The 14,957-nt window shown below is 42.5% G+C and overlaps 1 protein-coding gene across 2 annotated transcripts in view; it reads right to left on the reverse strand.

Moving 5' to 3' along the window:
• Positions 1 to 2,978: 2,978 nt before the first annotated feature.
• SPRY3 (sprouty RTK signaling antagonist 3) overlaps positions 2,979 to 14,957 on the reverse strand; it is a 67,346-nt gene continuing 55,367 nt past the window's right edge. Inside the window, exons 1-2 of one of the 2 annotated variants that reach the window (XM_006096166.3) lie at positions 12,544 to 12,933; positions 2,979 to 7,007 (exon numbers count right to left, since the gene is read on the reverse strand). In XM_006096166.3, the coding sequence (XP_006096228.1) occupies positions 6,038 to 6,904 (867 nt within the window). In that variant the 5' untranslated portion in view covers positions 6,905 to 7,007; positions 12,544 to 12,933 and the 3' untranslated portion in view covers positions 2,979 to 6,037. Of the gene's footprint in view, positions 7,008 to 12,543; positions 12,934 to 14,957 lie in introns of those variants that run through there. The other variant, XM_014462140.2, reaches the window with a different exon arrangement.

The following is a 14,957-nucleotide window of genomic DNA, read 5'->3' on the forward strand; positions in this document are numbered from 1 at the left end:
TCTTCCCCCCATCGGCAACGTGCATCTCCTAAACTCTAAGGGTCCCCACAGACTCGCAACTAAGGGAGCAGTGGGCAGAGGGCACTCATCCCAGGCTAACCCCTTGAACCTGTCCCCAAGACCTCCTTTTCTCAGACTTCTCAGTGAGCCAAAGCAGCCCAGCCTAGGATCATTTCTTTCTTATAACACTTTTAGGGAACCAAAGCAGGTCTACCTAGTCTCTCTCCTCTTGCTTCTTCTATCCTAGGCCCTTCCTTGTTTCACTGTCTCTAGCTTTAATAAATGTACTCTCAAAATCACCCGTGTTGTGAAATTTTTCCTGCACAAAGTCAAGAATCCACACACTACAGGCCAGCCGGAGGCAGACACGCTCCAGGCCGGATTCCCATTGGTAGCACTAATAGCCTAAGCCCGTGGTCAGCAAACTGCGGCTCGCGAGCCACATGCGGCTCTTTGGCCCCTTGAGTGTGGCTCTTCCTAAGCCTTAGGAGTACCCTAATTAAGTTAATAACAATGTACCTACCTATATAGTTAAGTTTAAAAAATGTGGCTCTCAAAAGAAATTTCAATCGTTGTACTGTTGACATTTGGCTCTGTTGACTAATGAGCTTGCCCACCCCTGGATAAGCCCTGCCCTCGCTGAACTTCAGGTTTTTCACCTGTATAAGTGGGAAGACTGGATGTTGTCAGAGGGCCTGTCTAAATGTAATATTCTGAGAGTGCAGGTTAAGAATTACATGAGGCTGAGAGGAGAAACATGAAATGTGAACAGTGAAGGCTGGGGAAACGGATTGATCTGTAAAATTAGTGATTGGTCTGATAGCAACAAACCCCATGATCTACTTCTAAGTTTCTTTGAATTTTATAAACCTCCCAGTAGTTAAAATAGTAGGAACTTGGTACACCCTCCCATCATCCATATGTGAGAGAAAAAAGACTGTCTATAGGGTACCATCACAATTAGTTGAAATATAAAAAATTCAGTCAACCAACAGAGTATTTTATTTCCACGTTACAAAATAACTTGTTTCACCATTTTTTCCTGAATTTATTAACTTGACCAGTTTTTCTGTTATTGTGCTGATGGAGCCTAAATGAACATATGTGAATTGCTGTACTGTACATGCATTGGCTTAGACATGCTTTTTGAAGAGCTCAGTACAATAAAGTTTCTTTTTATACTAAGAAGGCTATCTTGAGACTTTTTTACTCCTCTAGTTGTCCTAGAACTTAATTTCCATGTAGAAGGAAGCCCTTCAAAGCACGTCAGAGAATACATAGATTCAGAAAGGCAAATTTAGTACATTTCTGAGCACCACAATAAAGCCTTATGTTCTTTAAAGATATAGTAGGTTATCTCTAAGTCATTTTGAATGAATGTGATCAAAGACGTAAGGAGAAAGCACCAGCCTAGTGTGCACTTTAAGTCCATGTGTCTCCCTCTATCCACACACTTGCCTTGCTGTCGGTAGTGGAGCCACAGTGCTATCCCATTGCTCCTGAGGCAGGAGAAGCCATGGTACATGCTTGGGCACCCACACATGCGCTACCCAGAAGTAAAGGGGAAATGACATCCCACGCGGAAGGTATTTGACTAATGGAATGGGAGATATGAGATAAATTCTTCTTTCCTCCCTCAGATGGGCTGTGGAGATGTAGTAGGCCTGTCACATGAGCTTGAGAAATTAGCTTATCATGAAACAGATTGTAGCCAACATAGTAATACACTCCTTTAAGTTTGTTCTCTTTCCTTCCCTACCTCACTACTATTTCTCCTTACTCCTACTTCCCTGGGTATTGCATGAAAGCTTTTGCTCTAAACTCTAAGAAACTCAGACAAAGACATCTGGATATGGAATTAAGTCATAACTCCACCCAAACTCAGAACTACATGACTCTGGACAGGTTGTTTTCCTTTCTGTGCATCTTTTCTCCAACTATAAAATGTTGATGTTGAAGTAGATGTTTTTACATCTACTGGCTCTGAAATAATGTCAGAGTAAAAGATTGTCAGTGTGAGGGATGGGAAAAGGTAGGGTATTATACTGCCCAATGGTCATCAGTGGATTGCTTACATTTGAATGAGAAGAATGCACTCAATGTTAACAGCTCCAACCAATCTCAAGTTTCAAAAAATAGTTTTAGTTCTACTTTCTGCAGAAAAATACCATTAGGTTTCCTGGGTCTACAAAGAGAAAGCCAAATAAACTCTTATCCTCTCTGTCACAAGTGAAAATACTTCTCTACTAGCTCTACAACATAAGCTGTCTGAAAAATGGCAACTGACTGCGAGCATATTTTCAAAGGGAGTAGTGAAAAATTTTGTAATGTCACCACGTCGGGAAGCAAGACAGCTAAGATATGATGTCCATAACTATTGCTTCACTCTTAACATAGGAGCACATTTGTTTCAGCTCTTAGGTTGGAGGGGGACTGGAGTTAGGGAAATGACTATTCACCATTGGAGGCTTGTTATACCAGCAGAGTTTACATCATGCTCCAGACTTCTAGGAGTCAGACAGCATAGGTTCAAATCTTAGCTCAACCATGTACAAGCCTTGTTACCTTTTGTAAGTCACTTAGCCTCTCTTGTGTTCCAGTTTTCTCATCTGTAAAATGGCTATCGTAACAGTATCTACATCATAGAATTATTGTGAGCATTAAATGAGCTAATATTGGTAATGTGCTTAAGATCATGCTTAGCACATAGTAAGCACTATGTACGTGTTCCCTATATTTATTATAGCTATTGTGATGAAGGAAGATGGGCTGGAACCAAAGAAAAACTCTTGGCTAAAGCCATATGAAATGTATCAAGGGACCAATATGTAGAAAGCAGTAGAGTTAGGGGGTAACAGATGACTTAACTGCAAAAAAATGCTAAGCAGGAAACACCCTCTAAATATTCTTGTTTATACAGTACATGACACAAAGTCGAAAAATAATGAAAACAGAGCCTCTCTGCAGGATTTAGAGTTCTTTCGTATATATTTTAAATATACATGTGCAATACATTAAAATATATAGAGATGTGTGAATATATATATTTACAAAGGTTATATATATATATATATATATATATATATATATATATATATATATATATCACAGAAGGGATACATATGCACACTCACTCACACGTCCGTGCGCGTACCCCAACAGGACCCATCTATACGTAAACCAGATGCAGTCCACATCAGGCCAACTTGGACACAAGTGAAAGCCCTGACTCAGCAGCAGATTGCAGATTGCAACTGCATTTGAGTAACCCTTCAGTTTCTTCTACCAAGTGTAAGGCCATTTAGAAACACACTGAGAAGAGCTCGTCTGGGTATATGGCAGAGCCCAGAGCCCCTCTGGCAGTGCACAATTTGCCTGAGTAAGGACTGCAGGATTGGGTTATCAAGGAGCTATCAAGGAGGAGGGACTTGCATTGCTTTGGGCCCTGAAACTAATAAGCAAACATCCATAGAATAACATTAGCTCCAGGAACAAAGCACTAGTGTCATAGAATCCTTATATATCTCAGCACTAAGCAAATATCAGGCAGAAGCGGAGAGAAGTGTGTGTTGCTACTCATCACCATCCAGCTTGACCCAGAGAACTGGGCACAGCTTTTAAGGGTATATAAGTTCAAAGTTCAATCAGGCAAATTTATAAGATTAACAAAAAAGTACTTAAAAATTAAAGGATCTGAAAGCAACATAAGAGGTTACAGGTATTGGTTTGGGTTTATAAATTTTCCAAGAAGCCAAACCTTATATATGGCACCATTTGCAGCAATATCATTAACATTATTAATAATCATCATAACATATTTATATATACAAAAATAGAGCAAAGCAATTCTAGAAGAGGAGGTGAACATGAAGGCGTGGAGCTGTGCGCAACCCAAATGTCAGTACACTTCAGGAAGATTCAGAACCAACAATGACTGAGTGGCACATGTTTCTATAGTACACATCCGGCAGGGGACAGAGATGTTCCCTTCTTTTTCGTCCCCCTGTGTATGACTATACATCTCTCCCTACCTCTCCACCCTGCGATACACATCCATGCACACTTTCAAAGAGATGATATATAAAGTTAGAGTCTGGAAGTCTTAAACTAAGTTGGAGCACCTTCATTTCAAGCAAGTGCCCTCAATCTCGGAATTCTGTAGTGTTGGATTCACTTACAGAGGGAAACTGCGTCTAGTTCTTGCGTCTTTTAGCATCAGTCTTTCGGAGCCTGCCATCACCACCGCAGCCGTTTTCTATCCGAAGGTATTCACAGCACCGGCTCTCGGCACTTTGAAAAAGAGAAGTCAGTTCTCTGTATCATACACCTTTTTTTTGTCTCAGTTTTCCACTGTTGCTGAAATTTAGGTTCTCAGGCAACTGTCATTGTAAAGTCAGGAGCAAGCACAGTGTGTGCAGCAAAAGGAGGCGCGATGGCAAAGATACAGCTTGGTTAGGGCTTCCTTAAAAGTTCTTTTCTTTTCCACACAAGCTTCTACAAGGTGACAGAGCCAAAGGTGATGTCCACTGGGGGCAGCCCCAACACCTGGTAGTTAATTAGCTACCCACCTGGCACTGGATAAGGATCACCACACTAACTTGGCATGGTTCCTGAAAGTTGAATGGGAATGGCTTTCTGTCATTGTTAATAGAGCCCTCAGAGAAAAGTCCCATGACTTAACATGGAACGGGGTAGAGAAAATGGAACTAGGAGTCAGAAGGCCTGCATTCCAGTCCCAACTCTGCTATTAACTCAGTGTGTGGCCTTGAGCAAATTCCCTTCCTATCTCCAGGTCTCAGTTTTCCCATCTGTAAAATAAGGGCATTAAACTAGATTAACTGTTAAGATTCCTTCCAGCTCTACAGTTTTATGACTTTTGATGTCCATTATTAAGGCCTGAGCCATGCAGTCTCAGGGCAGTTAGCTTCTAAGAGAGAACAGACCTCTTTGATATCCTTTGCTTTGTTCATTTAGCTATAAAGCACGTCTGCCTTTGGCACTTGGGTCAGACATACAAAGTTATGAGCATCCTGATTTACTATCCTACTCAGCATGCTAGTGGAATCTGTCAGTACTATAAGTTCATTATTGGGAAAGGGAGTAAAACTCCAACCAATTAAACCTGGAAATGTAAGATACTTTTGCTTCATATGCTCACAAACCAGTTAAGTGTGGTTATGAGTGCACACACACGTCAGGATATAGACTATTGCTAGTGATCAGTCCGTTACAGTAATCCATTTCCCTTAATGAAAATTAGTAAATAGTATAGCATAGCAAAGTTTGGCGTCAAAGGAAACACCTACGGAAAAACAGCACTTTGGGACGTGTTAGAGAAAGAGGGACAGGTAGAGAGAGCAAAGACAGATCAAACAAGACAGAAATACAAGCAGAAAAAGGATTAGACTGAGAGAGGGGGGGAAGGAAGGAGTAAAAAAAAAGGGAGGGAGAGAGAAGGAAAGGAGGGAAAGCAGAGTGGGTGAGAATGAAGGGGGAAGGAGTCCAGAACAGTGATGAAAGAAGAGGAGAGAGGAGAAAAAGAAGACTAAAGAAGAGAAGGGCACTCAACAGGGAGAAAGGGTCAGATTCCCTGGAATAGTGAATGTTGTTCCACATGGGCCTGTGAAAACCATCTAGAAGAAAGCTTTCAAAGGCACAGTGGAAAGCAGAGTGACGCTCAGAGCCTGCATCGAGAGGCTTTGCATTGGGGAGCCCCTAAACCTCCACGTTGCTGGCTCTGCCAGTCCTCAGTGTTCAAATCTCATGCCGATATATCACCTGAATTTGTCATGACAGCCATAAGGGCTGAGATGGTGGGGTGCGAAAAGGTTGGAGAGGAGTGGGGTAGATACTGTGAGAAAGAACAAGGCATCCTGCACCAGGATGTACTTGGCCATTCCCCTGACACTGCAGGAACAAAATTGGTGAGGCCCTAGCTTTGGCTACTTTACTCCTCCTTCCCCTCTTCAAAGATGAGGCGTTTGCATTACTGATGGGGGCTAGAAGGAGAAAGCTCTGGATCCATTTGGTGAGGAGGTCATACAGACTTCTCCTGGGCCTTGGGGAAGGGCGCGCTACCAGAAGAGATTTTTCTGCACACAGTGTTGGTGTGCCTCTTACAGCGGCAGCCTGGTCGCCGGAGGCTATCATAGCCCTGCTGGCAGAGATGGAGGCATCCACGGGTAGGCAGGTAGCAGCACAGGCAGGGTAAGAAGAGGGAGATGAGGCTCATGGCTGCCCAGCGGACAAAGCAAGAGCTAGGCCCGCAGGAGCAGGGCTCATCAGCGCAGTTGTCTTCATCATCAGTGGAGCAGTGGTAGAAGAGGCCCTTAACACAGCAGAGACAAGTGCCATAATCGAGGAGGCTCTCGGCAGAGCAAAGGCAACGCTGGTTGCACAGCCAGCAGGAGGGGAGAGGGCGAGATGCTGTGCAGAGGACACATTTGCAGCGCCCACACTCCTCACAGATGAAGAGGTGCTCACTGGGGTGCATTGCAGATTGCTCATCTTCTCCCTTCAGAGCACCATCAACCTTCGGGTGGGCCCCTGTTCCGGGCTGGGTTCGGATGATGGACTGGCCTGAAGGTGAGGGCGTAATGCTGGCCAGGAGCCTTTGATCAGAGGCAGTGGTGCTATGGGACATCGAGCTGGCAATGCTAGATTGGCTCAGATGCTGAGGCAAGGGCTGCAATTGATGGCACTGGCTGAGACTGCGGGGGAGAGCAGTAGGTATGGTAGCCAAGGACCAATCAGATTTGTGGGTTTGCACAATAAGGGAAGGGCTGGAGAGGGCCTGTTTACAGGGGGCTGGAGGCCGGTCCACATAATCATTGCTAGCATGAGTAGAGCGCAGCTGTTCAATAGGCAGGATTTGTTGGAAGTCATCTGTCACTGCAGCATCCATTTTGCCTTGATTCTTGAGTTCTGAGTGGCTTTGGGTCAGGATGGCACTTATGGTGATAAAGAGCCCTTGTATTTACATAGACCTTAGGGAACATCAGAAAATCCTAGGAGAGAAGAAATAGAAACAATTAATGAGAACACACAGGCATGAGTACTTTGCAGGGAACCTATAAAGCTCAGGCCCTATCACCACCACTACCTTGGATCACTTTATGGTAGATTTCATGTCACATATTTATTCTGTAATGACCTCACCTACCTCTTTACAGGCACATCTGATCTTCCCATTCTGACTATAAAGCACTTTGGGAGCAAAGATCAGATCATTGATTTCTTTTGTGTTCCATCATATGACTAGGGTCACAGGAGCAGCTAGCTCATTCAGATGTTTGCTAACAGAGAAATCTAGGCCTTCAGCATCAAAATTCTAATAAAAACGGACCCTAATTTCAAACATAAAGGCCACGCCCTGAGGCAATGCTGATGTCAAAGAGAAAGCCTCAAAAGTATTCTGTGAATTTTTATATATAAATTCTCCTTTCATTGAAATCTGTGAGAAGCATAAATAAACAAGTGAGAAATGACATCGCTTGATTCAATGGATAGAGGCAAGCAAGCAAGATGCAATGATGGCAGAGATGTGGCAGAGACGCAGAGGGCAGAGATTAGGCTATCTGCAGAATAACAGGAAAAGGGCTTCCCAAGGGTGCAAGGATGCCAAGACTAATCATCCTGCAGCTCTCCTCATTTAATAGGCTGATTTAACTTATTGAGGAGGTAATTCTTTCTAAATGGGAGTGTGGCTCCAGAATCAAAATTTTTTATATACATGGAAGTAACACTGGGGCTGAAAGAACCATGCAAGATGATCCCTGAATTATTTTAAATATCACCTATGATTATACTTATTACCACCCCAAATCAAGTTTTATTGATGGGATTTACTTGGCAGAATCGGCTTGGGGTATTTTTCTCTAGCTTTACCTTACACAATACAATAAACTGGCTTTCTTAAAGGACAGCTATGTTCTTATATCAGATTTAAGCTAAGAAAGCATGTGCTCTATCTCCATTTTACTACAATCCAGAATAGTTGGTGGTTATTCCCTGAAGGATTTGATTGAGCCTCGTATTGTTAATGGTGACCACGAGGAAAACATTGTATACATAGCAGTTTACTGTAATGCACCACCGGAAGACTGAACAGCCAAAAAGGTGCACACAAGGAAAAAACACAAATCTAAGAGTCATCCTGGAGGCATTAGGACCTAGGAAACAACATCACGAACAAAGTACATATTTGAAATCCATCAGATTTCAGGCCGTCTCAAAATAGATTGATTACTCACACAACTGTATGGGATGGGAAGCTTGAATGAGTAATAGAATGAACAAGTGAAAGAGCATAGTGCTTGATTAGGCTTCCATAAGCAAGCAAACGTGATACTGAAATATGCCCAAAGTTCAATAACAGGAAAAATAAGGATGCAGTTCATAAAGGACTCAGTGGCTAATAATATGACCAGACTCATTGCCTTTTGAGGCTATATACCCATGCAAACCTGTTTAGTTGAATTTACATCTGTTCATTTTTTGAAAAGAAGATTTAATTTGGTTAAAAATAACTTTTCTGGCACATAACATCACAGAACCAGTGTGAGTATAATTTCACTGTTTAGCGAGTTCTTTCAGTGTTATTTAACGCAGCACGGAGAATGCAGATAAACACTATGGAGAGTCTAAGACAAATATCTATATAACTTTTGTCAAATCACTTGCTTTGCTTGGACCACAGTTTCACTAGCCATAGAATTATAGGGATGGATGAGGTGATTCTGAAGGACTGTGTCCCATTATTGTTTATGATTATATAACTACATCATTTGACAAAAGAATTATCTTCCTCTATACCTTCTACACCTTCCATCCTTGAGGGAAAACGAAGCAGCATGGCCTTGTTTATATATCTGGACATTCAAAGGCAAAATGTCTCTTTTATTCACTTGGACTCACAGCCTCCTGAAGCCTCCCACCTCTACCTTTGTTGTATCTTTATTAAGCTCCATAATCTCAGCATTAGAAAAGAACAGGTAGTTTTCATTTGAATACTCAAATAAACAAGGACACATTGTTCAGCTGACTTGCAGGGCATGTGCATGTAGGAGCTTTGGATTGGGAAGAATCTTTTGACAAACTTACAAGAAATAGATTTGTTCACCATCTATCAGGCAAAGAAGGTGTGGGGCCCTTCAAATCCTTTACACTGTAAGAACCACCTATACTCTGGATTCATTAGACTTGTTGGTTTCCCAAGGGAAACCAGATTCAAAACATACTGAAGATTCCAAGAATCAGTGACTCAAAGGAAGGCACACAAGGTCTCAAAGCTACAGGAAATTATCATATGAGATTCCAGGGATGTCACCAGGTATCTCAGAAACATGATCAGAAGATTGGAAGCTAAGCTTGGGGGAATATAGGTCATAATAGAAATGACTCAGAACCATGTCCCAAAGGGATTCTGTCTGGGCAGAAAAGGGCATGTGGTGTTTAGGCTGAAAAAGTGTATTTGGATATTGATTAGATTGCTGCAAGATTGAGGAGTTGAGATGATTGGTGAAATGATTAAAGGAAGCTTTGGGCATCAATCTGGGATGATGAGGCACTACTGTCTTGATTACAGGTAAGGGGATTGACAGGATCCATTCAGAAGGTTTCTTCTTGCTCTGTAAAATCTTTTTTTTAAGAATGGACCGTGGAAGATCTGCAATACGGTGGGCAGTAGGACCTGGGTAAATTCGGGGTGTTGAGTAGGATAAAACAGGATTGGATGACAATAAATTGTTTGCCATTCTGGACGTGCTGAATCCGATCTGGCTAACAGGATGAACTGAAATAGATACTGTAGGGGAAGGTAAGAGGGGGGGAAAAGTGTTGAGAAATGAATAGGCAAGAGACTGTTTGCAGTACCTAGATTAGATGAAAAACTACGACTACATGCATGTTTATGATTTAGAAATCCACCCATTAAAGGCCCATTCATTGTGAGCAGCAACAGTTAAGAAACTGACTATGCTGTTAGTCAATTGCATTTTCTAGTAAATGAGAGACAGAATATACATATCACATATTATTAAGTAGGAGCCAAGGTGATTAAAAGTCTTGGCTGTACATTGATGGGATCTAGTGATTTCTGTCACGTAGTGCCTCTGCAGTAATGAATGATGCATTGTAAACCCACTCCCATCTCAGTCCCTCTGGCCAGGTGCTCAGAGCTTTCTCAACAGTTTTTCTGTAGCCCTGAAATTTGCTATGTTCAACCTAAACAGAAATTCCTTTTCTTATGTCAATTTAGGGACGAGAAAGCGAAATCCATTCAAGAAATCCTGCTTGTTAATGAAAGAAAAAAATGTATTTTCTCCCTGGAACCTAAAATCTGCCATGTTGAGACTAAAGTTGAAAACTTTCCTATCTAAAGCCCTTCTAGGCTAATACCTTAAGACAGTCCTGATTTCTGTGATAAATCCTTTCTGATACAATATGATTCATCCTCAATTTCAAAGAAGAGGGGGGAAGAGAAGGAGAGCCTGGCTTCTGTTTGCTCCCACTCCCTTGGGTTCAATGCTGTTTTGTGCCTCACTGTGTAACGGCTCTGGGGTGTGTTGCCTTTTTCTGTGCTCTGCTGTTATATACACTCCTTCTCAGAATAACTGAAAGCAAACATAGGGGGAATTTCTGCTATGGCTTTATATGTTTTCTTAGTTCTACTGTTCCAAAGTCTGCTCTCTCAAAATCCCTCTCTGTGCAAAAGCATTTGCATCTCTATCACAGCACTCCCCCCTTACAAATACCAAGTTGTATATAGTTTACATTACTAACCTCTCAGCCACTGACTGGGCCTCCCTCCTACCGCATACATCTTGCTGGAGCTGCCAGGTTCTCACCACATTTAACTCTTAACTTGTCACTTTGCTCCCCTAGTCCTATTCATGACTCTAATCGTTTCATTAAGAATCACAGCGATTTCTTTCAAACCAGGGAGTCTTGCAGTTTGAAGCCCTTGCGTTTGTAAAGATCTAGGTGTTTTAGTCATGAGCAATACAGGAAAATGGTAATATCAAATGCATCCACACACTTCTAATCCTGAAGAAAATGATAGTTGTTCATTTAAGAAGTAAAAAAATCTTCCTTTGGACCACAAATCATGTTATAGGAGGCATGAAACTTAAGATCTAGTCCTGGCTCTAGCTCTGCTTTGCTGTGTGACTATGGGCAAGTGACTTTTGTTCCAGGCCACAGTTTCTTCATCTGCAAAACGAGGGGATATGAAAGGAAGGCTGTGAAAGCCCCTTCTTTTCCCGACGCTCTCAATTTTTTATGCTGGCTTTTTAGGTTGCGTTTCTCTGTCTCAAAGGTCTTTCATGAAGAATTAGTCTCCCTTCCTTTAAATTATTTCCTTTCTCACTACTCAGTTCCTCAACGCTGAATAAAATACCTCCAAATCCAAGTCACTCAGATCACTATCTGGATTGTTTCATAGCTAGAGAGACCCAAAACCAGAACACACACACACACACACACACACACACACACAATGTGTAGAATATTACAGTCAAGTCAAGTCTTAGTAAATGTTTACTTAGAGGTACAGGGGGAAAGACTAATACTTCCTTGTGGATCAACTGCTAGCCTGTACCTTATTTGTATGCATGTATGCTGCTCACTTGTTGGGAACGTGATTTAACACCTGGTATATCTAAATTCATGTGATAGCCCATTAGGTTACAGTGAAGTTTGAATGCACCCAGGAAAGCAACAGTAGTTTGCATTTCAAAATAGATTTTCTGTTTAAGAGTTCAAGGTCTGTTTTCTGTTCGTCCGACTTGGTTTGCAGCATGCAGAGGTGATCATTATACCCAGAAGAATGGAGAGGACTGGAAATCACGGCCTTAGGTCCCATCGAATGCCCATTGGCTCACTAGACATGCTCACAGGTTCTCACTTTGGACAACATTTCCATATGCCACATAGAGACATGTGCCCATACCCCCCAGGCACGGATCCAGAGATTTCTAAATCATTGCTCTGACTCAATGTAAGTAGGGGGTTATGCCGTGTCAGCTTGCGCCATTTCTACCCAGGGCAAGGTGATGTGATGAAATCTGAACGATGCACAGCCCAGACTTGTGAACCAATAGCTGACTAGCCCCACGCTGACAGGATACCCGCTGGGCAGCCAGACTGGCCTCAGCATGGGCTCTCCCTACATCCTCAGTTTGCGTGGTTAGGCTGCGCTATAAGGGACCCAGGCAAGCATCAAAATGCATGGAAAGGTCAACAGGCTAGAAACGAAATTGACATTTGGCCACAAAAGGGTTATTTGGAAGTTCCATTTTGATTTATAAATATCCAGCAAGAATAGTGTTCTGCAGGAGCCGATTCATTTAAATCTCATTTAAATGGTTTTCATTTCATTTTACCCACGCGCTTGCGTTTGTGCTCGTGCACACGCGTGCGCACACACACATACACACGAACACACACACACGCACACGCACACACAGACGATGGCTGGAATGAATGGCAATCTGTGCATAGAAAGAATTCTGGGGTCCTTAAGATCTCATCGGTATGGCTTACCTTGAGGAAAGGATCTATCCATGCTGAGAAAAGCAGAAGAATTAATGCCCCATCTGGCTCAAAAGACCTCTTCTGATTCTTTAGGCTTCTCCAACCTCTTTTCAGAAAGTCTTGAATGAAAACTCCTTCACCGGCAGTGGAGCCAGAAACAGAGATAGTTCTGTCTCGGTCTGGTCTTTCTGACACAGCAGAGAAAACGGAAAGGGAAAAAAAGACGGTGGTGGGGGGAGGAGAGTCAGACCTGTAGTGGCAGATACTTTGTATAGATTTTCCTTGCAGATCTAAATCTTGATGCACGTATTCCCCAAAGAAAGCTCAGCAGGGTAAGTTGTTCGCCTCCTCCTCCTCTTCTTTCTCCTCCTCCTTCTCCTATTTCTCCTCCTCCTCCTCCTCCGCCTCTTTCTCCTCCCCCTTCTCCCCCTCCTCCTCTTTCTTTTTCCCCTCCTCCTCCAGCGTTTTCCTTCCCCTCCTCTTCCCCTCCCCCTTCCCTCCTCCCCTTCCTCCTCCTTTACCTCCTCCCCCTCCTCTTCTGCCTCCGCCTCCACCTCCGCTTCTGTCTCCTCCAATCTGACAGATGAACCGAAGCTGCAGAAACTGCAGTTGTAGACACAGGGTATCTCAACAGAGCAATAGATACCGATAGTGTGTGATTATTTATATAGCGCAGGGTGTGTTGGTATATAATCTGCAGAGAGCAGGGGGGGTGGGGAGGGAGGCGAGATTGCAGCGCGTTCAGCTGAGCTAGCTGGCTGTTTTGTGAATGTAGATGATTTCTGGAGGTCTTGTGAATGGGTTAGAGGGGAGGAGGGGAGGGAAGGGATTTATTGCTCCTTGTTATAATTTCTTTCTCTCCCTCTCTCAGTGTCGTTTGTTTTCCCGGAGCTGTAGCTCTTAATGCTTGGCTAAGTGGCGTCATCCAGTTGAAATTGAATCGACCCATTAGAACTCCCCATAGGAATCTCTGTATCCGGTCCCTGGGTAATGACTGAAACAGGATTTAAAGGGGAATGGGGGCGGGGTGGAGAGTAACAATTTTAAGGAGGCCTTATTTAAATATCTCTGCCAACCACAGTCCTACAGAGCCACTCAGCCCTTGCTGAGTGATTGCAGCTTCAATCAGATGGAGACAGAGCTTCTCCTTTGTTTAAGGGTTTCTCCCACGTCTTTTCTACATTCATTCCCACTTTTTTCAGCGCTAATAAAGATTATCCATCCATCATCCATTGGGAAACCATTAACCAACCTACTTTCCCTTTCTGCCTTTAGTATGTCATATATTCAACAAATATGTTTGAGAGCCTTCCTTTGTGCTAGGTGTTGCGGATTCAATAAGGAAGACAGAATCCCTGTTTCCAGGGGAGCCTCGTTGGGGCCGCCAGGCTTCTGAAAATAAAGCAGCTTTGGACATTTTCTCTGAAACCAAAGGACGGAGTTTTCTGTAAATTATCCTCAGTTCACTGTTTAATTCAATAGGAAGGGGTCTTCCTTCTGGGCACCCAGACAGAAGCACTTAGATGAAAACAAGCCTCATATTTAAAATAAAAGAGATCTGATTTCAAGTTCTGCTTCAATAGACAAGTAGCAGGAGCTTGACCATCAACATTCTTAGGATGCTTTGGTTATCCCATCGATAAAATTGAGAAGGTAAATGGTGACAGTTAAGAGTAAAACAAACCTGTGAGTCAGGAAACTCAGATTCTTAATCTTACTCTAATTCCTTCTGTGACCTTTGCAATTTACTTTACCTCTATCTAGTGCCTCAATTTCTACATACAGGAGGTGATCTGATTAGGTAATTGCTAAGATACCTTCTAGCTCTGACATTCTATTTACACCCTCTCAGGAGGGTAAAGAAAACACAAGATTAAAAACACGAATGCTTACATGGGTCTGCATGTGCATGTGAGTGCGTGCGTGGCAAAGTTGTTCCACACTGTTTTGTTGATGTGTATGTGTGTGTGAATGTATATACAATGTACATATCCATTGTGTGTGTGTGTGTGTGTGTGTGTGTGTAATTTCTAAACAAATCAGAATTTCCAGAGTCAAAAGATTTTCCTTTGTAAATTCTTCTCTTTTGTGGCTCAAACCTCTTCCTTACTCTTAACATTGACTTGAGCTTATCAAAATTATAAAAACCATTAAAGCTAATCTGTAAATTCATCCACACAAGAGGATAGATTTGCTGATATTTCATCCACCATTTTTTAGCGGGTATTTACTGCACATCAACTTTGTGCCAAGCACTGTACTTACTAGATTCAGGTCAAACAGACCAGGGTTCAAATTTTGTTTCTCACTTTATGAGCTGTCTGACTGAGCAACTCAATTCATCTCTCTCAACCTGTTTCTTCATCTTTAAAATGGAGGTACTTACATTATAGGATTATGCTAATTCCTATAGATTGAATAAA

This window comes from Myotis lucifugus, unplaced genomic scaffold, assembly GCF_000147115.1.
Source record: "Myotis lucifugus unplaced genomic scaffold, Myoluc2.0 scaffold_169, whole genome shotgun sequence".
Taxonomy (NCBI): Eukaryota; Metazoa; Chordata; class Mammalia; order Chiroptera; family Vespertilionidae; genus Myotis; species Myotis lucifugus.